This window comes from Penicillium antarcticum (genome assembly GCF_028974205.1).
Source record: "Penicillium antarcticum strain IBT 31339 chromosome Unknown utg000009l_segment0_segment0, whole genome shotgun sequence".
NCBI classification, from domain to species: domain Eukaryota; kingdom Fungi; phylum Ascomycota; class Eurotiomycetes; order Eurotiales; family Aspergillaceae; genus Penicillium; species Penicillium antarcticum.
Window position 1 is genome coordinate 1661109 of NW_026695307.1, and position 23419 is coordinate 1684527.

At 49.3% G+C, this 23419-nt stretch overlaps 9 protein-coding genes across 9 annotated transcripts; 2 read left to right on the forward strand and 7 right to left on the reverse strand.

The window, feature by feature from the left end:
- Positions 1 to 427: 427 nt before the first annotated feature.
- Positions 428 to 2147, forward strand: N7508_008991 (histidine phosphatase family protein; the record flags this gene model as incomplete). Its single annotated transcript, XM_058467054.1, has 3 exons — positions 428 to 575; positions 617 to 761; positions 812 to 2147. The coding sequence occupies 3 exons, from the start codon at positions 428 to 430 to the stop codon at positions 2145 to 2147; spliced, it is 1629 nt and encodes a 542-aa protein (XP_058314900.1).
- Positions 2148 to 2402: 255 nt separating this feature from the next.
- Positions 2403 to 3687, reverse strand: N7508_008992 (carbon-nitrogen hydrolase family protein; the record flags this gene model as incomplete). The annotated part of the gene is made up of 5 exons (XM_058467055.1): positions 2403 to 2564; positions 2621 to 2665; positions 2721 to 2933; positions 2999 to 3489; positions 3540 to 3687. Coding segments are annotated over 5 exons (1059 nt in total), but the record flags the coding sequence as incomplete, so codon positions are not given.
- Positions 3688 to 4838: 1151 nt separating this feature from the next.
- Positions 4839 to 5939, reverse strand: N7508_008993 (alkene reductase; the record flags this gene model as incomplete). The annotated part of the gene is made up of 1 exon (XM_058467056.1): positions 4839 to 5939. One exon carries the CDS (start codon positions 5937 to 5939, stop codon positions 4839 to 4841), a length of 1101 nt encoding a protein of 366 aa, XP_058314902.1.
- Positions 5940 to 6431: 492 nt separating this feature from the next.
- On the reverse strand, positions 6432 to 8137 carry N7508_008994 (N-ethylmaleimide reductase; the record flags this gene model as incomplete). Its single annotated transcript, XM_058467057.1, is given in 6 exon segments — positions 6432 to 6722; positions 6795 to 7179; positions 7238 to 7356; positions 7433 to 7752; positions 7769 to 8056; positions 8110 to 8137. The coding sequence occupies 6 exon segments, from the start codon at positions 8135 to 8137 to the stop codon at positions 6432 to 6434; spliced, it is 1431 nt and encodes a 476-aa protein (XP_058314903.1).
- Positions 8138 to 9327: 1190 nt separating this feature from the next.
- Positions 9328 to 10803, reverse strand: N7508_008995 (uncharacterized protein; the record flags this gene model as incomplete). The annotated part of the gene is made up of 1 exon (XM_058467058.1): positions 9328 to 10803. The coding sequence occupies one exon, from the start codon at positions 10801 to 10803 to the stop codon at positions 9328 to 9330; it is 1476 nt and encodes a 491-aa protein (XP_058314904.1).
- Positions 10804 to 13580: 2777 nt separating this feature from the next.
- On the reverse strand, positions 13581 to 14908 carry N7508_008996 (SMP-30/gluconolactonase/LRE family protein; the record flags this gene model as incomplete). The annotated part of the gene is made up of 3 exons (XM_058467059.1): positions 13581 to 14169; positions 14491 to 14651; positions 14876 to 14908. 3 exons carry the CDS (start codon positions 14906 to 14908, stop codon positions 13581 to 13583), a joined length of 783 nt encoding a protein of 260 aa, XP_058314905.1.
- A 1486-nt stretch (positions 14909 to 16394) lies between these two features.
- N7508_008997 (aldehyde dehydrogenase family protein) lies at positions 16395 to 18010 on the reverse strand (the record flags this gene model as incomplete). Its single annotated transcript, XM_058467060.1, has 3 exons — positions 16395 to 17575; positions 17631 to 17830; positions 17883 to 18010. 3 exons carry the CDS (start codon positions 18008 to 18010, stop codon positions 16395 to 16397), a joined length of 1509 nt encoding a protein of 502 aa, XP_058314906.1.
- A 1203-nt stretch (positions 18011 to 19213) lies between these two features.
- On the reverse strand, positions 19214 to 20811 carry N7508_008998 (EVE domain-containing protein; the record flags this gene model as incomplete). The annotated part of the gene is made up of 8 exons (XM_058467061.1): positions 19214 to 19497; positions 19554 to 19670; positions 19732 to 19749; positions 19801 to 20073; positions 20133 to 20204; positions 20264 to 20332; positions 20393 to 20603; positions 20695 to 20811. The coding sequence occupies 8 exons, from the start codon at positions 20809 to 20811 to the stop codon at positions 19214 to 19216; spliced, it is 1161 nt and encodes a 386-aa protein (XP_058314907.1).
- Positions 20812 to 22410: 1599 nt separating this feature from the next.
- N7508_008999 (peroxiredoxin) lies at positions 22411 to 23183 on the forward strand (the record flags this gene model as incomplete). The annotated part of the gene is made up of 3 exons (XM_058467062.1): positions 22411 to 22446; positions 22515 to 22716; positions 22767 to 23183. Exons 1-3 carry the CDS (start codon positions 22427 to 22429, stop codon positions 23181 to 23183), a joined length of 639 nt encoding a protein of 212 aa, XP_058314908.1. The 5' UTR covers positions 22411 to 22426.
- Between the last annotated feature and the right edge of the window lie 236 nt (positions 23184 to 23419).

Consider the following 23419-nt stretch of genomic DNA (forward strand, 5'->3'; position numbering starts at 1 on the left):
TGGACGGAATCATTGAAAACCAGAGCAGAGCAGCTAAGCAAGCACGTTCTTCAACACAAGCATAGAATAGGCGGGTGCATGCCCTGATGGGCGCCGCTCATTGGAGCCGAGCAGACACTAAACCCACTTCCCGCGACGAAAAGAGCTCTTAGCTGCCCCCACGTGCAAGACTGGACGATCATGATTGATTTGCGCCTGTCTCTCCCTTCATACACTACAACGCTGAAGTCCTAAAACCCCGACATACGACGTGGAACTTGTAGCTTCCGTGGTTCTAAGCGAGATGGAATTATGATGGCGTTCTCGTGTCGCTTAACGCGTCGGCAAACGCCCATGTATAAGTTAAACCCCAGGTCTGATCATACTAGAGAATCCAGCCTTTCGTTCACCCTTCCATTGCATTGCATTGCATACGCCACTGTCCACAATGGCTACCAAAAGCTTTATCTCTTTAATCGCTCTGGCTGCTGGTGTTGAAGCGGGCGCCATTAAGCAAAGGGCGACTTCTACACAGCCCGATTGGTTCCAGACCTCTCCTGATAACTATGCTGGTAAGTACCGCTTCTGTGATGCAAGTGATTCAGGAGAAGATTAATTGGTCAAACAGGCACTACAGCAACTGGCGCTGCTCCTTTCCTGGCTGCAACAAACGCTGCTCCCTTTGGCGAGCCAACTTACATGCCCAATGCCCCCTTGGAAACATCAGAACCCATCAGTGGAGCAAATGGGAGGAACATCTTCCATCTTATGGGTGATTTGAGGTAATTTCTTGCATGTATATTAAATTCGGCCTTGGCTAACCCCTGGAAAGCCCCTACTTCTCTCCAAGTGAAGGATTCGGAGTAAAGGAATATCCTCTACCCAAGGGCGCAAACATCACCCACATGCACATGCTCCAACGCCATGGCTCAAGATATCCCTCCTCATCTGAAGGACTGGATACATGGGGCGCGGGCATCCAAAAAGCTATTGCAGACGGAGCCGCCTTCAAAGGCGAGCTCGAATTCCTGAACGACTGGTCCTACCAGCTCGGCAAAGAGATCCTCGTCCCAATCGGCCGCCAAGAACTCTTCAACAGTGGCATCCTAAACTACTACAACTACGGCCATCTGTATGACAACTCCTCTAAAATCGTCGTGCGCACAACCCTCCAGCCACGAATGCTCGAGAGTGCAGAGAACTTCCTCGCCGGATTCTTCGGACTGGACTGGACCAAGAACGCCAACATCCTGGCAACAATTGATCCAGCCACTACCGGCGAATACGCCTGCGCCAACGAGGCTACCAGCATGTTCGCCAACATCGCCGAGCCAATCAGTACCTGGCAAAAGACCTACCTGAAAGACCGCACGGAGAAACTCAAGAAACTGACCGGTAACTACAACTGGACCGTGACAGACACGTATCACGCCCAAAGTCTGTGTCCCTATGAGACCATCAGCCTCGGCTACAGCGAGTTCTGCCAGCTATTTAACTACGAAGAATGGGAAGGATTTGCCTACCTCATGGACATAGAGTTTGCCGGCCTTTCCGGCTTTTTGAGTCCCACCGGACGTGCGCAGGGTATTGCCTGGGTTGAGGAATTCCTTGCTCGCCTTGAGGGTCACTACGTCGATGTCCCGACTAAGCTCACCGGTGCCAATACGACATTGGATACCAACCCCGTCACCTTCCCGCTGAACCAGAGTCTTTATCTGGAGTTCACACACGACGCCAACATCGTCTCTGTCTTGACTGCGTTTGGTCTGACTCAGTTTGACGATTCCTTGCCTGCTACCCATCGCCCCAAGAATCAGCAGTTCTCTGCGAGCAAGCTTGTTCCTTTTGCAGGCCGGTTGAATATTGAGATTATTACTGCGCCTCACCAGGTTTCGACCAAACGATCCGGCAAGGCTGGAAAGAAGTCTACGGAGTATGTTTCTGGGACGGGTGAGACGAAGTATGTCCACTTCATTCAGAATCAGCGCACTATTCCTCTTCACTCTAGTTTCTCTGCCTGTGAATACCGTGAGGATGGGTGGTGTGAATTGTCGACTTTCTTGAAGGTGCAGAAGCATAGTCTGGCCGATGCGCAGTATCCTTATGCTTGTTCTGGAAATTGGACCGTTGGAAGTTGGGGATCTGTTAGAGATGGGGTGCCTGCTTGAGAGATGTATCATGTTTTATGAAAGAAGATTTGTATATAAATAGGCCTGAACATATTTAATCTGGGATAATTATCCATATATCCGTGTCGTCATTTATGAAACTGTAATACACGAAGAATTGCAAATTTATAAATATCAAAGAATGAATAAGTTGGGATTTCTATTCGTTATGTTACACGTCCCGTTCCGGGTGTTGGGTGGTTCTGATCGAGCAACCCCCTTATAGCGAAAGATAGTCAGTCCTTCTGCTCACTCTTGAGATTCTGAAGCGCCGTCCAGAGGAGTAGAAAGTCCAACACGGTCAATGGTGCGGGTGTAGATGACACCGCCGTTGGTGCGGTCCTCCTGGACGATTAGGTCCTTGCGGTTGGTGTCAACAAGGAGGCGGATCAGGTCGGGGCGCATGTAGTGACCACCCTAGTATCTATGTTAGCCTTTTGTGTGTGGGTATGAAGAAGTAACGTGTGACTTACGAAGTCAGCGAGAGACTTGGTCAGGTGGATCTCATCGAGGTCAATCTATTGGTCGTGTTATTTTCGCATCGTCAAAATATAATAAGTATGAATAACTCACGTCAACATAGAGAAGACCCTGGAAATCCTTGTCCGGGTGAGGAACAAGGTTCTGACCATCAGGACCATAGATACGACCGTTTCCATTGTAGATACGGGGATCCTCGAGCTCCTTTCCGGGAGGGGTGTTGACCTTGATACCCTCAGCGGTGATAGTCTGCCAGGGAGCAAGAGTGAAAGAGCCAGTCTCTATAGCGTAGGCAGGAGTAACGAGCTGTGCAGTCTTGTCAGTCATCAGATCAAGTGTTCGCCTCGGACAAGAAACAAGGGGTTCAGTACATCTGCGTTTGCCTCGGCCACGTTGGTGTAGGGGTCGGGGTACTTGAGAGTCTCCTTGCCGGGGTACAAGGGCCAAGCAGCGATGTGAACCTGCTCGCCGCGGGAGGCGGCGTGGGCCTTCAGGAAGGGGTTCATGTTCTCCCAGCAGTTGAGGTGGCCGATGCGGCCAATTTCGGTGTCCATGACGGACTCGGTGGTGTCGCCGGTACCGTCACCGAAGACGAGGCGCTCGACGTGGGTGGCCTTGATCTTGCGGCGGTGGTTGACGACGTCGCCGGCTGGGTTGATCATAATCTGGGTGGTGTACAGACTGGCGAGATCGACCTCGGAGTAGCCGAGGGACACCCAGATCTTGTTGTTCTTGGCGGCCTCGCGGATGCGGCGCATCTCCTGAGAGTCAGAGGGGAGACTGTTCTCACGGTACTTCTTGAGCAGGGGAAGGCTCTCCTGGTAGTTGACCTTCCAGGCCCAGTAAGGATATCCAGGAATCCCTGTTGTATCGGTTAGCTAAAGATTATCGCTTTGTATAGATGATACTTACAAAGCTCAGGGAAAGCAATCAGTTTGCAGCCATTCTCGCCGGCTTCGTTGATCCAGTGGATGGTGCGGCGAACAGACTCCTGAAGGTCGAACCAGCCAGGCTCAGCGTTGACGGCTGCGGCCTTGTACTTTTGGAGAGCGGGAACCATGATGAAGAAATTCTTGTTTTGCTTTGTGATCGGAGCTAGATGATTGTGATGTAGGATGATAATTCCTTTGTTGGCCGAGGAAACAGGCTCATTTTATAGATTCAAAGGCACCTTCGTCAATCTACTATGAAACCATCACGAGTGCCCCAAACCCCGAGATACAGAGTGAGAAGGATGCATCAGCAGATCCGGAAGCCCTCGGATTCGGGAAATGTTTCTGAGGTTGGGATTCATGTTTGCTCTCACGTAAAGTGGTGAAGTCGGGAAGTACAGGCGCACGTAGCTCACCCCGGGATTTGCTTAGGTGCGGTATCATGCCATGTGAGAGGCCGTGCCGATATGTGGAAGTTTAGTGATTCGCAGCTTAGCTGCAACTCGATATTGAATCCGGGGTTTGCGGGGTCTGCTTTTCTTCACATCAGGCCATGAAGGGATTTGCCGTCCTGAATCCCGAAGTTATACAGGGTTGCGTGTCAGCCAAATGCCGATCCTATCTCAATTTCGAGAACAATTGAGCAAGTTATACTTGATACACTTGGTTGAGAAAGTGTTAAGCTAGTTGATAGAAACTTCATTTGCACGTAGGCCAAATTTTCATGCTTGCTTCTTTGGACTGGGTGAGGGATATCTATAAGACTAAACGAGTCACACAGGCTAATCATATTATTTTGGTAGAAGCGTCACTTCTGAATGTTTTCAAAGATATTAATAGTGCATTCAATGAGTTCATGAGGAGTTTTCATCGGCGAAAAAGAACAAACAAACAGCTATGTCACCTATCAACTTCACTCGAGATCCCGAGCTAAGTAGACTGCAAAAAGCGCGAGATAAGAGTATTCCGTTACTGGGAGCCGATGATTATTCTATCTAAAACTAGCCCAGATCCCGCAAGATTGGGTGTCCTGATGTAAGTTCGTTGAAACATTAGATCGTACCCAGGAACCACTTCGGGGTTTGCACGATAAAGCAGCCCGATTAGGCTTGTGATTCCCATGCCCATATTTCCAGGGCTCGCCCAACCGTTTACAAAGCTCGGACAACAGCTCATACGCCGTCGGATGGCCGGTTCAGTCCTCAAAAAAAGTGTGGAATTATTCAACGATGGTGTCTGTGACTTCTGTCTTGTATACATGTCTCCGATAATGAATCGGCTAGGCCTTTATCCCTGCCAGATATTCCTTACCGAACGGGTAATCCGAATAGCCCAGCGCCGACTCAAATGAATAAAAGCTCTCTCTGTTATAGACATTGAGCTCCAGACCCTCCTTGATCCTGTATACTAGGTCCGGATTTGAGATAAAGTGTCGACCAAACATGACCACAATATCTTTGCGCGGGTACGTTTCATTCACGAGCATCTGTGCCTCCTGTGGAGTATATCCACCAGCAACGAGAAAAGTCCCATGCCAAAGATCGTATGCAAAGTCCAGCCGGTCGTGACCATCATAGTCCGTGGAGCCAGATATCCGCGACTCCACGAGATGAAGATAGGCGACATCTGACCGACTAGCGTTGTTAATTACATCCCTAAATTGCGGGATTGGGTCTTCCATTCTCATACCCTGGAACGTACTCCAGGGACTCAGACGGAGCCCGACACGTTCAGAACCGATGGCATTGACGACGGATTCAATCACTTCACTGAGAAGACGAGATCTGTTCACGACACTGCCACCATACTCATCGTCACGTTTATTGCTGACATCCTGGATGAACTGATCGAGTAGATACCCATTGGCACCGTGAATTTCGACGCCATCAAATCCCGCCCGGAGAGCGTTCTTCGAAGCATCAATGAAATCCTGAATATTCTGTTTGATTTCCTGAATTGTCATGGCTTGTGGCATTGCAGCACCTTCTTCAATCGGAATAGCACTAGGTGCAACGATAGGGAATCCCTCCTTTCGGGCCACTGCGACATCCGCAGCACGGCCCATTGCAAATAGCTGGCAGTATATATAGCATCCTTTGCGATGGACTTCATCGGTGATGGTTCGCCAGGCATCGACTTGGTCTTCACGCCAGATTCCCGGTGCGTGGGGGAAGCCGCCGCATGTTGCTGATATGAAGGTTCCTTCGCTGATGATCAAGGTGCCGGGCACAGCAGCTCGTTGACTGTAGTATTCCTTCATTAAGGGTGTCGGAACTCGATCTTCGGTTGCTCTGAATCGAGTGAGGGGAGCCATTCCGATGCGATGCTTGACTTCTATATTGCCTATCTGGAGAGGCTTGAAAAGGCGTGATTGAGGCATGGTTGCGGATCTTTGAATATAATAAAGTTGAGTGATGAAAAGACCACTGCAAATTTTGACATGTCTCGGTATTTATATCTGTTTCTCAAAATCATAGCGTAATGTTGAGATGAATGATAGATAATCTTTTATACAGTTAGGGCAGCGAGATGCTTCCCAAAAGGGAAGAGAGATATCTCCAATTAGGGAAAGGTCGATCTTGCCCGGTGTTAACCAATCATTTCCGAGTGATGGGGAAAGGCCCAGCCAATCTCTGCGCTCAGGTATTCCAACAGGCCCGGGATTTCGGGTTAGTAGTCAGCGCCCGATTACAAATGCATGAGATTCAATCTTTGAACTAGACAAGGCACTATCCAAGCTATGGACTGAAGAATAATATTGGTCATTTGCTAGATTTTCATAGGTGGTAACAAATCACCGATTTTGTAGCTTGTCAACATGACTGATGAAATAAATATACATACTTCGGGGAGCAACCCACAGTTGAGAAAATTAAATATGACTCTCTTCATAGAACGCTTTGACTTGAGCTTCAAAAGCCTTTTCGGACCAAATAAACTGCTTCAGAATCTCCAGCAAACTAGGCCAAGACGAATAGAGGTTCTCAAGCCGTGTATTGCGATTCAAATGCAACAAGGCCAGGTATGCTGATCGTATGTTTCCAGTAGGAGCAAAAGCCCCCCCAATGTGTAGCAGCCAAGCTAGCAGTTCAGGCCAATCATCCCACAAGAGATCGGGGTTTACTTCTTGTAGCTTACAGAGTAGCTGCAGTGAAAGATGGGACTATGTCATCCAATGTCAGTAAACATCAACAAAAGTCTTGGGTGCGCGAGCAAGTCTTCCATATCGGCTTACCGGAATAGTAGAAGCACGCCAAAGCTTACAGCGCAACATAGTTGAGCATAGATATGCGGCTAGATGGCAACACTCTGAAATGGAGCAGCAATTTGGTAAGCTTACCAGTCTCGACTGAATTGACGCTTGGTGATTATCAATATTTGCCATTGCGATTGTATCCTCTTTACCGAAGAAGGTGGAATCTCGGATACATTGCAACGCAAAGACGTCTTTGAGCACGTCAACAAAGTCCGCACCCAGTAGATGAGAATAAACCTGGAATCCAGGGGGTAGAGCAAAGAAAGATTGAGTGAAAGGATCTCTTTTCCACTGAAGCTCGGAAAAGGTTGTGTGATCAACAACCCGGCTGGACCCTGTCATAACCGAGGCATTCAAGTCTGACCTATTGAAAATTGGCAAATGTGAGAAGGGCTAAACCGAGCGTTTGCGTGGTCACTCACCAGAATATGGCACGTTTGATACCATCACTCAGATATACCCCCTTCCGCCGACATATGTCAAGAAGCTGTTGTATTGCCCCCATATGCAGTTGGACTTGACACGGTATGCCAAGCTGAGCCTGTGCCGTCCACTTATGAGCCATTTGTGATTCCTTGACAAATATATGGAATTGAAGGAGAGAGCATGGTACGAACCTCTACCCCAACTAATAGCAAAATAGCACCCAAGGTCGATTCGGTGGTAGCCATATCTGGAGAACTCATCCTTCGACGAATTGAACTAAGAGCCTGGCCCTGATATCGAAGGCATTCCACATCGATATAACCATCAGTGATTGCAAATGAGATTCTGAGCATAGCCGCACTCAGAAGGGCATGGTCATCCAGTCCTTTCCGGAAAACTGCGGGAAAGTTCTGGAGCACAAGCTCGTCCAAAACGCTGAAGATTGGCTGTTGAGAATGTTGCATTTTGTCTAAGGTATTCAATGTAAGCTTCTCCCCAGCAATATTTGGCACTCATTAAGATCTTACCTTGACTCAATAATGCCCGTAGCTTTGGTGACTCTGCAGCCAGCATCTGGAACGCACTGGACATCCCGGAAAAGGAGACCGATGGCGTAATAAGAGAACCTGACGTCTTCCTCTTGTCCAGACTGCGGCCAGAATCCCCTTTCAATGTTACGGCATGGAAATTGAGACCCGACTTTTGCTGGAGCTTGCGTTTATTCTCAAGGCCTCGAGCTATAGCATGGGATCTGGCTATGCGCTTTGCTCTACGGCCATCTGTGCTTTTGGAAGAAACAAAATGAAATCTGTCATCTGAAGAAGGTAAGCAAATCAAGCTGTTGTCATGGTCTTGAAGCTTGGCATACCTCGACTGGGTTCATTGGGCTTGGCCATTCACGCAAAAGTATATGCAAATCAGGTGCGAATCAAGATTTGAACCCTTTTCAGTGTTCATACATTCAAGTGCAGGTAATGGAATCTTTAATAGTTATACGGTGAAATAGATAGGCCGTTGACGTCGATTCCCAACCAAAACCGTGGCGTGGCGAAGGTGGATTACAAATCCGATTTTGTGTCTCATCTGCGCGCCAAAATCCATGGAAATCGCATTGATTAGATACCTGACGACGTTTGTAGACTTGGATATTAGACTAAAGGATGTGGGTTAATGGACGTGAACATATATATGGTACACATTGATCTAACAGTCTCAATTTAGCAAGGCGAAATCGGCTTCCATAGCAGCCATTCTCAGAAGCCAGTATTTTCCTCATGGCTCCTCACAAATTGAAAGGACATCATCCGAAGAATCCGAATAACACAATTACATGTCCCAAACCGATTTTCTTTCCAAGTTGATATCTTCAATTCGCCTTGTGACACTGTAAATCAGGGTCCAGGTGACGTCGTAAGTGAAACACAGTGAGTGACCAATATAGATCCAATGTAAGTACTACAGATGTACCAGGCTCTAAGCTAATTATCCTCCGTAGTGGCGAGGAAAAAGAAAAGAGAAGAGAGAATACGAAAAGTAAGAAGAAAGTGGCATACAGCCACAAGCCACGTCGGAGTGGCCATTTATTTCGAAAATTCGAGCGACCAATTTTTAACACAAATGATGACTAAATACATGGCCAGTTGAGGTATCATCGCTGTGGGATCCAAGATCCATGCACAAAAGAGCGGATAGAAGCAAACGCGGGTTCGGCATGAGGGTTAATGAGGGTGTAGTGAGGTGGTAGAGGTATAGATAGAGATGAAAAAGGTAAGTCAGGTATAAGATAGATATGACAAGAAACCATTTTGGAGGAGCCAGACACCCCTGAGAAAATGCAGATATATAGTAATACACCTCAACCCCAAGGACGCGGCCATAATCTAATGCCGTGCCGCAATGGAGTTCACATACCACCTGCAGCGATCATACCAGTGACCGCATTTTTCTTCTGTTTTCGTGATAGCACATAGAGAGGGAGGGGGAGATAGAGATAGAGACAGAGAATTAAGAGAGATAGGAAGAGGAGGCAAAAAAGGACAAGAGAGAACAGAAGGGCATGATTTTGGGATTTATAGTGGGATAATGATCAAGTACGAGGCCAAGTCCCCTGAATCGGCGGCAACAGGCCTCCAGATACAGACGCAGATGGGGCAGGAGGCACACCCCGAGCGGTAGGCGGAACAGGAGTAGAAGGGTAAGAAGACGAATAAGCCTGACCTTGAACCTGAACGGGTTCCAACATTCTCGGGGGAGGACCCGCCTGGGCCGGCTGTGTGCCTGACACAGATCGGCCAGAATCCGCGCCTGACCACGTGGTTGGGCCTGCTGGATCGGCATTTGGGACGAGTGCTGGCTGACTGGAGCGTGGAGAAGGGGGTCTTGGGGGCAAGGAGGCCTGGGGGATTGTTCGGCTCAGCTGGTCACGATAGAAATCTCGTTCGGAGTGGTAGTGGTCTCGTTGTTGGATGAGGGAGCGGATCTCGTCGCTTTGTCGTCGGACTGTTTCCATGCTCCGTTGGATTTCCTCTTGCTGTGCTGTGAGCCGCTGCTCCAGTTGCATTTCGTTGCGCTTGCGATTGCGGAATCGGCGCGACGCATCGCTGTTTGCTTTGCGTTTTTCTGCTTGGCTCGATGATCCTGACCGCATGTCTAATACGCATGGTATCATGCCTGGTGGAAAAGCACCGCTTTGTGGAGTTCCCGCTCTGGATGGTGTCTCTTCTGCTTTGATTCTTGGTCCGGCTGGTGCAGGAACACCCCGGCTATGAGGCTCCATTGTCATATATGGAGAAGCCGCTGAATATGCCGGGGCACTGTGTGGAATGGAAACGCTAGTTACAGCCGGAGAAGCACGACCAAACTGGCTGAACGTAGAATGAGGCGTGATTGGGCTCGTTTCTTGGGAATTCGGGTTGGTGAGAGGTCCTGGTCCTGCGCTGGTCCGGCGTGAATGGAGACTAGGCGTAGAATGAAGCGCAGCCGATACAGGAGGCTGCGTGCCTGTAATGGAAGCGATTGAGCGTAGACCTGTCTCTGTTGGATGAGGCGAGCTGGCTGCGGGTGGTCGTGGGCCCATGAAAGGTTCCTGGGGAACTAGAGGTGACTGTGCAACGCTTGATTGACCAGAAGTCCTGCCACCCCCGCCAACAAACCTGGCCGAGGGCGAACCTGGGTTCATGAGAGCTCTTGAATGGGACCTCGGGGACAATGGATGCGGTGCCAATGGTGGACCTGGACGGGCTGTGGGTGAAGAACCTTGTGGTCGAGGTGAGGATGATGGGCCTGGGAGACTGAATGGCTCACGTTTGCTGGAGGGCATCTCTGTGGCTGTCTGTGATGGTGGATTTAAGATTGCATGGACGCCGATAGGTCGCGATGACGGCGACTCTAGCGGCGGTTCTACCGGTCCATATGGATGCCATGACTGGGGTCGGGTCCGAAGAGGTGGCCGACGGGCTGGGACTCGGTTGCCTGCAGGCCCATGCTCGTTGCTGATCGCGCGGTCATCTGCTTGAAGCGCATCTCTAGTCAAGGAACCTGCACGTCGACGATCCTTCGACATAGAATCCGAATCGTCCCCGGCGGACCGGGAATTAGGGCATGACCGAGCCCCCCCTCTCTCCTCGTCGCTGGGGGTCCCTCGAAGAGTATGAGAGAGGGAGGAAGTCGGAGATGGATAGCGGTGATCCGCTGAATAGAGCGACAATGTGGAAGGATGTAGGGGACCGGAATACGGCGCGTTCAACACGCTGATTCCTAGAGCAGCCACGGTGGGTAGATATGAAGTAGAAGTTGGGAAGTACAAGCGCCTCCCAATTGAGGCTAGACGTTTAATGGAGGGATCAATGCGTAAAGTAAAGAGAGAAAAGGGAAAGAAAGAGCAAATGGGGAAAAGGGAAGACAAGCTCTAATAAGAAAGACAGCGGTGAGAAGTGATGTTGTCCACGGAAGTTGGGCATCTCCAGGGAGACTTCTTACGGGGGGAAGATTGGGCTCCTCTTTGGGTGTAAAATAAGAATAGAAAATCAGAAAATACCAAGTAAATACTGAGAAAGTACCAATGAAAATAAAGGAAAATCCTGTATAACTGAAAAGAAGAGGCCGGGGAAAGCGTCATGCACAATCATAGTGCGCCGTAGCCATGGACATGGACAGGGACCGGTGGAGACTGGATTTTCTTCTTCTTTTTTCTTTTTCTTTCCCTTTCCCTGTTTGAGAATTGTTTTCTTTTCTTTTTAGTGCGTTTTAGTCTTTTTGTTTTGTCCTATTCTGTCAGGTTCGGAAGGTTTGGGGGTGATATAGTACATGTGGACTATGGAATGTTCAGGCTCCATTTACGATCTCCATGACGGCATTCAAAATCTACACTAGCTCTCGTGTGATTGTGTCTGATCCATACCGACTCAGGGCTAGGGTGAGGCAATGGATAGTTGCCTGGTCCTGTCAATTTCCGGAAGGCTAAACTCGAAGTATACCAACGTGAGGCCGATCAGAGCCCGGGGGGAGGGAAGAAGGAAAAAGGAAAAGTTTAAGTGATTTGCGTGTCTCAGAAAACCTAATCCCTTCATGTTGTGCATTCCCCGTGTCCCGGTAAAAGGGGCCGTTGCCGGCCGTTAGGGGGGATGCAGGACGTCGGGACACTATTGGCCTTCACCGGTCATTGACGGATCGACATGGTTGGCTGACTAGACTAGAGTGTGGATTCGATGGAGCTGGTCATCGGGATTTCAATTTACGCGAGTATCAGGGGGGAAGCTATGGATGGAGGAGATTCTACGTCATTGGGGGTAACGCAAGAGTGGCCAGGAGTTGTAAGTCTAAAGTACCTGTGTCAGAGACCGTGATCTAGACGCGAAACAAAAACGTAGGAGAGCTGTCAAAATCCAAAGGTATTAAGTGGACAGCTTCTTCTCTATCACACTGTTTCTCCACGATCGGACGTGCGGAAAGGGATCCGGTCATTCCCCTAGCCTCATGATGTGTGTGAGCTGCATGAACGAGTGAATGGAGACAGCAAAGACACCGCGTGGCAAAGGGTCAATTAGGCGTAGATCGACCGACCCACAAAGTGGAGATGAATCCTTTCTCAGCTGAAATTTTGCCGCACGGAAAAGCTCTCTGCTTGACAGCTTGAAAAGGTGATTTTGGATAGATCGTCTGCAGAAGTTTCCGAATCAAGGAAAAAGCTGTCTATGGACGAATCACCAGGCTGGAGGTGAAAACATTGGCGGTCTGATAGATCCAGAGAACATGACTGGTCAGATCTAGGGGCTGAAAGAGAGAAAGTGGCTTGCACCTCAAACGACCAAATCCAGAGTGTCGGGTGTTGACTCCCGCCTAGGCAGGTGGTTACGACTATCCCCGAGAACACCCCGGTTCGGATGCGTGGAACTTACCGAGGTCGTTATAGTGTACTCTATCCTCCGTCCTCTGCACTATATAGATCCGTTCTCGAATTTTCAATAGTCTCTCTGGAGAAATGATGTGTCCCGGGCTCCACTCAATAGCCGGGCAATTTTTAGCCTTCTATAATTGCTTCACCCCCCTTTTTTATTCTTCAGATCAGAAAGAGGCCTGTTCACCGCATGGATCTCCGATTATCTCGTGTCCGCTGCAACCGCTGCAAGCAAAAAAAAAAAGATAGAAAATAAAATAAAATAAAAAGAAGTATAGCTTTGTCCAACACAGAAGATCTAGACCGAAAGTGTGAAGTGCGCATATCTTCATGTAGATCCAAGCCCCAGTCGCTATTCCGCTGTTCTCTTCACCGAGTCCACAGTGTAGCTAGCACACACCGAATAATCAGCAGAGTGCCTGCATCACCCTGCAGGACCCGCAACAGAAAAAGAAACAAATGGGCAGTGCTGGGCCTCGCCCACGCGTGTGTTCTCAAGATCGGACGGATTCTAAATCGGACCCGACAAAAAAAACAAGAATGTATGGCCTACATAATTTGAGATCGGCATGGAACACATGCTGATTCGATGTATAGATTTTCCCATGTCCCCTTGCTGTGGGCAAAAAGACCTGACAGCGATCCGGACCGTCGCTGTTCGCCCGTTTGCTGATCGTCGACCCACTCTGCATATCCGGATCGAGTGCCTGATGTAGGTAGTCTGCGAATAAGGCGTCTGCCATTACCGCCTTTTTGTCATAATTTTGAGATGCATGGTCGATCCTTTGGATGTAGTTACATGTGAAGTATATGTTAACCTAGGCTATATGATATCGTTTCTCTTCTACTGTATGTGCATGTACAGGCACAGTAGCAACATGGCAGTTTACATGTAACCAGTCCGATAGTGATAGTCCGGACCGATCAGGCGTCCGATTTCAGATTTACTTCTGAAACCGAAACTCGGTCTTGGGCTTGCCCCGGACCCCAACGTCAACCCTGTAAAGTCGGCCCCCATACCGTACCGACTGGGGCAACCGCTCGTCATCACGATCATCCTTGGCAGTAGTGATGAACAGCTCGATGCCAACAAAAGTAGGACAAGTCACGTTGCGCGTTGGCAGGTCAATTTGCCCAATCACCTTGCCAGCCGGATCAATGCGAAGCACGCACCCACCGCCGTACACGGCAGTCCAGATACAGCCCTCGACATCAATGGCGAAGCCATCAGGTTCTAGCGACGAGCCGATGTCAAAGTGAACGCGGCGGTTGCTGATGGCGCCGGTGGTAGCGTCAAAGTCAAAGGCAAAGATCTTGCCCGTCGGCGAGTCGGTCAGGTACATGGTGTCGTCTGCGGCATTCCAGCCGATGCCGTTGGGAATCGTCACCGAGGTTAGCATACGGTGCAGACTAAGGTCTGGGTCCAGTCTGAATAGAACGCCTTCGGCGTCCGGGTTCTTGATCTTGGGGTCGTTCATGGCCCCTGCCCAGAACCGGCCGTGGCTGTCAACTGCACCGTCATTGAAACGCATTCTATCATTTTAGCCATTTAGCGTTTATCAATTTATTATGATTATTTTTTTTATCGGCGTTCATCCGGGGAACAAAGCTGTTCTCCGGAGAGAGAGAGAGAGAGAGAGAGAGGGGAGAAATGGGCTTACCTCTCCGCTTTTCTTTCCCCCTTCCTCATCGCCCCAGACCTCATGGATATAGTCCAGTTCTCCGGTAGATTGGTTCAGCCGCGCGAATCCATATTTGGCCCCAACAATCAGCTGATTCGACCCTCTGATATTGGCGGTCACGCTATGGGGTTTCTGTCAGCCCAATTTCCACTCGGAACCGCTTGAAACCCACCCAACAGAAGCGGCGGTATCGATGACTCTAAGGGAATCTGGGTCTTTGGCCAGATCGAGGCGGTAAAGCTTCTGATCCCAGATATCGACGAAACGGAACTCGTTGTTGGCTGCATCGTGATAGGGGCCTTCGAGTAACGTTCCCGGGATATCGAGGTATGGCTGGACAAGTTAGTTGCATAAACATTAGAGGGAAGGGTGTATGATTTTCTGATTGGGTGGATATTTCTTTTTTCCTTTTTGCTTCTGTGAGAGGCTCAGTAGAATCAAACCATTTTCATGTCTGACCGACATCCGACGCGAAAAGTCCCATCGAATAGGAAAGAAATAAAACCGAAAAAAAAAGAAAAAGAAAAAGAAAAAGAAAAAGTCGGCAAATTGCATACCTCATTCACCGTCCATCTCTGAATTTCAGACATGACGCAGATCGGTGCCTGATGGACACCGCTACTTGAGAGGGGGTAAGAATCCTGAATCCTGACACAAAGTCAAACGTTGGCAATTGACAGTTGGCAGTTGGCAGCGCCGATCGCGGAATAAACCCTACCCGTAACCTTGACTGATGTTTGTAGAACAGTGAGTGAACAGGACGAAGTGAACTGCGTGGCTCGAATGGGGAAGGTGAGAAACGCCAAGACCACCACCCCCCATAACTCCGAGATGAACTCGTAGGACAAAATGCCCTGCAGTTCTACTGTAACTACATGGCTGCAATGCGAATCACTACAAAGGTTATCAATACTTGCAGACACTAATGCTGACAATAATCAATGAAGTCTAGCTTGAACAACTCATCAAGTGGCTTTCACATGACCAATTCTGCATGCAGATGCACGAGATGAGCTGGCTAGGGGAGATCTGGAACCTGGAACCTAGAAACCTAGAAACCTGGAGTTCTTTCTGCCTGACTCGAAAATTGGGCCACAATTGTATTACCTCTACAGAGTACAGCCCATTCACTACAAAGCACACAGCACAGACTTGTGTAAGATTATCATCGGCAGTAGATCAACTTTCATAGATTGCTCCAAGACAAACCAAAGATCCAGAGCCAGATAACATTCAAGATTGATAATAAGATTGAACGATCAGATAGTCCACATCATATCCAAACCTAACCAAGTAATGTTCAACATCCCGTGTCCACAACTCAAATCCAAAGCCAAATCCAAATCTCAAAGTCTCGCCCCGTGCCAGGCAATGCGTGCATATGCAGTCATCGCATCAGTCGGGAATAGGTTGGGCATCAACTGCAGGAATTAATTTCGGGTCCAGTCGACTGGAAATATGCAGTGATAAACGCAGAGTGATGGTGATGGTAGACACAAATCCTAATCCCTCCGGCATCAATTCCAATTGGGAATTTGGGACCGGGATATCGTCGCTTCTGCTTTCCCTGTGCCCTATGACGTATTGTATCATATACATGGAACTGGGACTGCATGCAGGTTGTGTGATGGGGCCTGATCTACATGTACATGGTCTGAACATAGGTGCTAGTGATTACAGTGCCGGTTGCCCTTGGGACTTGGGACTAGACTAGTGACTCCATAACGGTGAGTTTGGAATGTTGCTCCTTTTTTCCGTTTTTCCATTTTTCCATTTTTGCGGGGGATCCTCAGGTCGTGTTTGTGGAGCTGGAGTGGGTATCTCATTTCAGGAAGCGAGAGCGAGATGATCACATCGGCTTGTCGGGATTGTCGATCTGGAGGATCTGTAGGACACAAAGGAAAAATGGTAAGGGGAACCCTTGGGATCTGCGTGAAACGTCATGTCATGTCATGCGTGCAAAATATTGTAGGGGAAAGTAATTAGACGACAGAGTTTGCTAGATTGGTCATTAAACATAACGGCTGAGCCTGGATACATGGGAATAGATAATCCGATTTTCTCGTAGTAACACATTTACAGCTTGGTGCCCATGTTGACGTGGACAGCCTTGACTTGCGAGTACGCGTCCAGGCCGGCCTCGCCGAGCTCGCGACCGATACCACTCTGCTTGACACCGCCAAAGGGCACGCGGAAGTCGCTGTCGTTGCTGCTGTTGATCCAGACCATACCGGCCTCGATGTCAGAGGCGACACGGTGTGCGCGTTCAATGTCGCGGGTGAAGAGAGCAGCACCGAGACCGTAGGTGGTATCGTTGGCACGCGTGACGGCCTCCTCTTCGGTGGTGAAGCTGGCGATGGCGACGAAGGGACCAAAGACCTCTTCGCGGTAGATGCGCATGTTGTCCTTGACGTTCGTGAAGATGGTGGGCTCGATGAAGAAGCCACGGCCATCACCAACGTTCTTGTAAGGGACACCACCGGAAGCCAAAGTGGCACCCTCGGACTTACCGGCCTCGATGTATGAAAGGACACGGTCGTACTGGGCCTTGGTGACCTGAGGACCTTGGAAGGTGTCGTCGGAGAAGGGGTCGCCGACCTTGCTGGTGGTCTTGACAACCTCCTTGAAGAGGGAAACGAACTTGTCGTACACGGACTCGTGGACAAGGATACGGGAAGTGGCAGTGCAAACCTGACCCTGATTGTACATGATACCAATGTGAGCCCACTTGGCAGCCTGTTCGAGGTCGGCATCCTCAAACACCACCAAGGGGGACTTGCCACCGGTCTCAAGAGTCACGTTCTTGAGGGTACCGGCGGCCATCTTCATGATCTCACGGCCGGTCAAGGTGGAGCCAGTAAAGGCGACCTTGTCAACATTGGGGTGGTTCACCAATGCACCACCAGCAACACGGCCATGGCCGTTGACCACGTTAATGACACCAGGAGGGAAGCCGGCCTCCTTGATAAGAGTGGCCAAGTACAAAATGCTGAGCGGGGTCTGCTCAGCGGGCTTCAAGACAATGGTGTTACCGCAGGCAAGAGCAGGACCAAGCTTCCATGCCGCCATAGCGAGAGGGAAGTTCCAGGGAATAATCTGACCAACCACACCAATGGGCTGGCGAAGGGTGTATGCAAACTTGGCAGGGGTGGTGCCAATGGTCTGGCCGTAGACCTTGTCGGCCCAGCCAGCATAATAGCGGAGGGTGTTGGTGACCTCACCGAGATCATCATTCAGAGAGACTTGATAAGGCTTGCCTGAAGGATGATCAGTATCATTCTCTACTTTAGAAATGGCAATTCAGTTACTAACCGTTATCCCAGGTCTCAATGGTAGCCAGAGTCTCCTTGTGCTGCTCAATCAGATCAGCGAGCTTGATCATCAAAGCACCACGGTCAGTGGCGGGCAGCAGCTTCCAGGAAGGATCCTTGAGAGCCTTGCGGGCGGCCTTGACAGCGATATCAATGTCCTCCTCGCCGGCGGCATACACTGACGTAATCTCAGTCTCATCGCTATGAATCCGGTCAGCTGAAGATCAAGGCCTTGAAACCCAGATGTACATACGAAGGGTTCACAGTGGCGAACTTCTCGCCAGACTTGGCAGCCACAAATTCGTTGTTGATGAACAGACCAATGGGCTGGGTGTAGCTGTGCCCATTGGGGGCAGTCAACTGCACGGACACGTTCGACATGATGAAAGGAGAGCTATGAAATTGACGAACACTGAAGAGGGGAGATCGAGATAGACAGCGCAGGGGCCGAGAGAACAAACTGGCAAACATGAAGAGGATGAAGAAGCTACATAAGGGAACTCGTTGCACTTCCCCCACCTGATAACGATAAGAATCCACTTCGCATACACTTTCTTCTTCCAGTACTTGTTTGCTCTGTTTGTCTCTTAATTGCACTCTGGTTGGTCATCTCATCCGGCTTCGGCGTTGAAGTCCTCCATAGCTTCCCCTCACTCATTTCTCCAGCTTATCAATTGTCCGAGGTTCGAGACTGTTAGTTGCCCTTTAAAGTCCCCGACAACCATAAGACGGTCAATATCATCCCGATCCATACTCTTAAATCTACCGTATGTTTCCGATATTCCGACCCTCCGATACCCCTGACAAATCGAAGCCATCGAGTACAAACTTAGATCGCGGATGTGACGGCCATGGTCCGCGGTTCCTTACAGCCTGCATCAATATGCAGGGATCGACGACATCATTTACTCAAGGTGGAACATGACAGCTCAACTCCACGGAACGAATAACGGTCGCCGGAATTGGAAATAATTGGCCCTGCAGTGGAACCGGTCTACATGGATCGCGGGAATGCGATGCAAATTGGGAAGGCTTCGGCCTTTCCAATGTTGTGTCACATTCCTCAAGCGTCGATTGGATGGTGTGTCGTGTGCTGAACATAGTACAGTATGTTGAAAATTGATCCATCGAGATAGGCTATTCTCCTGACTATGGTCGCTAGTGTGTACATCTAGACGTACACACTATCGTAGCTCCTTCGTGGCCAGTCGCTCGGCTATATTTGAGCGAATTTCACCGATCCAGCGCTAAAGTATTCCTCATGTCTTATGCTTGATATCTACACGCAGCTCATAGAAGACTAAGGGCCGACGGCAGTATTAAACATGGCCATAAAATCGAGAAGCGAACTAGATATCGTTCCCAGAGGCCAATTTCAAAGAGCCATGCTTGCGGCTCCAGATACTTACCCTATAAATACGAAACTTTGTACTGAATATCAAATGATGCTCAATTCGCTAGTGCAGATAATGCCAATAACCCATATTCACCGGCAACGCCATTGATAGAGACAACGAAAGATTGTACAGGCGAGACCGACTGTACATCGCTTACATACGTAGATTCACTTCCTCATGCCTTCTCCTAGCTAGATTCCACCTTGGTGAACTCCTCCTGGGGTTCCTCGCCCGCCAGTTCCAGGATATACTGCCATTGAGCCGGAGTAACAGAGGAAACGCTGAGACGGGACTGCTTGAGCACTTGCATGTTCTCCAATGGCTTGCTGGGCTGGGCGTGTGCCTTCAAATCGGCGAGGGTGACTTGCTTGCCGAGCTTGCGGCGATATTCAACGTGCACCACAACCCATTTCGGGCTCTCTCGTTTGGATTTGGGGTCGTAGTAGGGGTGTGCAGTATCGAATGCGGATTCTATTGTAGACAATGGGTTAGAGGTGTAGTATGCAGGGCGGAACAATGGCACGAACCGTCAACGGAAGATTCCTGGACGATCTCCATTACTCCAACCACTCCTGGGGTCTTGCAGTTTGAATGGTAAAAGAATGCATAGTCACCCTTCTTCATCTCCTGCATAGATTTGCGTGCTGTTCTATTGTAAGTACGACTTGCCAAAAAAAAAAAAAGGTTGTCAATCGATCAACCTACCAACATGGTTGCGAACTCCTATTCTTTTGGTTAGCTTTGTTGACTACGTCGATAATAGGGGCAACATACCATCCCAGGCCTCCGGCACAGTTGCGGCAGCCAAATCATCGATGGAAAACTTCACATCAACGCCTTTCTCCATGCGCGACTCAGGCTCTGCCTTCATAAGCCAGAAAGAGCGGTTAGTATCGGAGACATTGCTGTTGATCGCCGGTGCTGCCTTTGCCTCGGGAGCCTCTGGATCCTTGGGAGTCTCGGGCTCTCCAATTGGCGCAGGGTTCTTCCGTGGGCGTCCACGACCATCCTTCTTCTTGACCTCGGGGGTCGCAGGTGTCTCGGCAGCTAATACAGATGAATAGTCAGCATAAGTTTCTGATTCTAAAGTCACATCAGTTTCATACCAGGGTCCTTGCGAGGCCTTCCGCGGCCATTTTTCTTGACCTCCGGGGTTGTTGTTGCAGGTGTTTCGGCCGCTATGACACATATATGATTAGCAAGAATCTCTGGTGCTATCATTGCATCAATTCCATACCAGGCTCCTTGCGAGGCCTTCCACGGCCATCCTTCTTCTTAGTCTCATGAGTTGGGACAGTCTCAGAAACTAAAAGCGCAGAGAAAGTCAGAAAAAGTCTCCGACCATAATATATCATCGAATACATACCAGTATCCTTACGAGGACGTCCACGGCCTCTCTTGGGAATAGAAGGAGTGACAGCTTCAGTCTCAGGCTCAGACTCGGCAGCAACCTTGCGAGGACGACCACGGCCACGCTTGGGTCCATCCGAAGCAGGAGGCTTCGGAGTCTCGCCCTCGGGGTATTTACGTGGACGGCCACGACCTCTCTTCTCACCAGTTTGGGGGGTAACCTCAACCTATAGACAAAATGTCAGCCCTGCATGAGTGGGTCGTGGAGTATCAACCACGGAACGGGGATGATTAGCCCCCTGTAGCATGTGCTCTTACCTGAGCCGCTGGGGCAGAAGCTGGAGTGGCAATTACGGAATTGCGCATTCTTTTTGCGGGGGTCGCAGTTCCTTCAGTTGCGCTGGGCGCCGTGACGGGCTTGCGCTTTGGGGGCATGATGGCGGTTGTGCTGCGACGATGATGCAAAGATGCAAAATGGGATAGAAGGACAATGTAGAGATTAAATACTCGGGGAGACTTTGTAGTGAATTGAATCAAATTGCACACGCTGTTTTGAGCCCTGGAAATGAGGACCAGCGCCAGAATGACTGGCGTGAAGCTTTGTTTGCGCTGAGACCAACTCGACGCGGTTGTGGGTCCGGGGCACGTGATCGGTCGATCATATCAAAAGTACAACTGAGGATTTTCAATGATATTTGTTTCTAAAGGAATTTAAATCCCAATTTATTATCAGACCACTCTGATTTACCGATAGCTAATGGTACTGCTATTATACACAATTTAAGAAGACAAAGCAATGTTTCAGTTAGGTTCTTCCATGTAACCAAAAAGCGAGCTGGATATTGCTTTCTAATAAGCAGAACTTGACAACACGTATATATTCGCCCAAGTGCGACACGATTGAATTCGATATCGAGTCTTATACTGTATCATTCTACCTTTACACCTGTGCCTATTTCGGAATAATAGTGAATTGTAAAACAACATGTCGACAACTTGTGGTTCATTCCAGGATATAGATCCTATAAAAGAGCTATGTATGCAGAAAACCTTAAGGATACCAACAAAAAAAAAATACTATTGTAGATCAATTGCTAATGGGCGAATCAAGTGCATGCCTTAAAAGGTCAACCTTGGAGATTGATAGTTATGAAATTTCTCGAGGATCAAGTGATGTGTAGATGAATACTAAGTGATCAGGACCAAGTACAGGACCGACTAAGCTTACTACCCTATCAAATGTCTTAGACAAACAACAAAGTTGTAAACGATCTAGATAATAGATGTTATTTGTACTATTTAAGACACTCCCAAGTAGTAATGACTGATTGGGAAATCGATGGTATAACATAGTACATTCGAACCCAATACATCTCGAAAAAAAGTGGCATTAGACTTGTATGCAGCTCAACGGACGCATGTAGAGGTCCGCCCCACTTGGTGGGTCATAGCTCGACCGGTTCGTCCAAGCTTGCAGGGTCAGGTACATGTGCAGGAGTCAAGGAATAGTAAGACAACATGCAGCAGCTATGCGCTCTGTCTGTGTCCTACGTGACATAGCGATCCGCCGCAGTGATGCCTGATGCAGGATTTGCCATGTCGACATAGGATTGCGCCACTGTTTTGAGTCTCCATTGGTTCTTGTCAAGGCTAGTCGGCCGACTGCTGAAGCCAAAGGCAGATAATCCTGAGTAAGAAGATATACAATGTACTTATATGGGAAATATAGGTTATGTCCTAATGAATCTGAGGCTGTATAGAACGTCACTTGCATAATGAACCACATGTAGATGTAACCAAAAGATGAACCTGGGGAAGCATAGAAGTGTGTAGAAGCTCGAATTGCACTAAACAGCCCACGTTGCGTCAGGCCAATCGCGGGGTTTCTGCCCAGGCGGTGAGACAATCACGCCATCGTATGGGGAGCGCAACAGCCGGATGGGGTAAGACGATCAGTTGGGAGGGGGACAACCTTAGGGGAGCTATATGAACCCAGTCCCTCCTTCTTTTCTTTGTTTCCCTCAAGTTAACTCAATTGATTATCATCACAATGGCTGAACGCGCTGCTCCGTATGTTCATCTATACTCCATCTATACTCCATGTATAGCTATTTGATGGCCAGCTAACTCTTTATTAGCCTCCGTCTGGGCTCTACTGCCCCTGACTTCGATGCCGACACCTCCAACGGCCCTATCAACTTCCACAAGTTCATTGGTGACAAGTGGACCATCCTCTTCTCCCACCCCGATGACTTCACCCCCATCTGTACCACTGAGCTCGGCGCTTTCGCCAAGCTTGAGCCCGAGTTCACTGCTCGTGGTGTCCAGCTCATTGGTCTGGTAAGTAGCAATTCACCTCATATCAAGGAGCGAAGCTAACCAATTCCTAGAGCGCCAACGGCACCGAGTCCCACCACGCCTGGATCAAGGATATCGATGAGATCTCCGGCTCCAGCCTTAAGTTCCCCATCATCTCCGACCCCGAGCGCAAGGTCGCCTACGCCTACGACATGGTTGACTTCCAGGACACCACCAACGTCGACTCCAAGGGTATGGCTCTGACCATCCGCTCCGTCTTCATTATCGACCCCGCCAAGAAGATCCGTCTGATCATGACCTACCCCGCCTCCACTGGCCGTAACACCGCCGAGGTTCTCCGTGTCATTGATGCTCTCCAGCGCACCGAGAAGCACGGTGTTACCTGCCCCATCAACTGGCTTCCCGGTGACGATAACGTCCTCCCTCCTCCCATGAAGACCGAGGACGCCAAGGCTAAGTTCGGTGAAGTCCGTGAGGTGAAGCCGTAAGTTTTGCCCGCTATGTGTTTCTGGCGAAACAACAGACTAACATGTTTCTAGTTACCTCCGCTTCGTCAACATCAAGGAGTAAATGTGTTATGATGTGATGTGAAAGACCTAAAACAGATACTGGGATAGTAGGGGGCTAATGCCCTTCTTGATACCAATGCGATACGAATCCGGCACTGAGTGCCATCTATAAAGCATACAAAGCCTCCCGGGTGCTAGTAAAGCGCCCTTACATA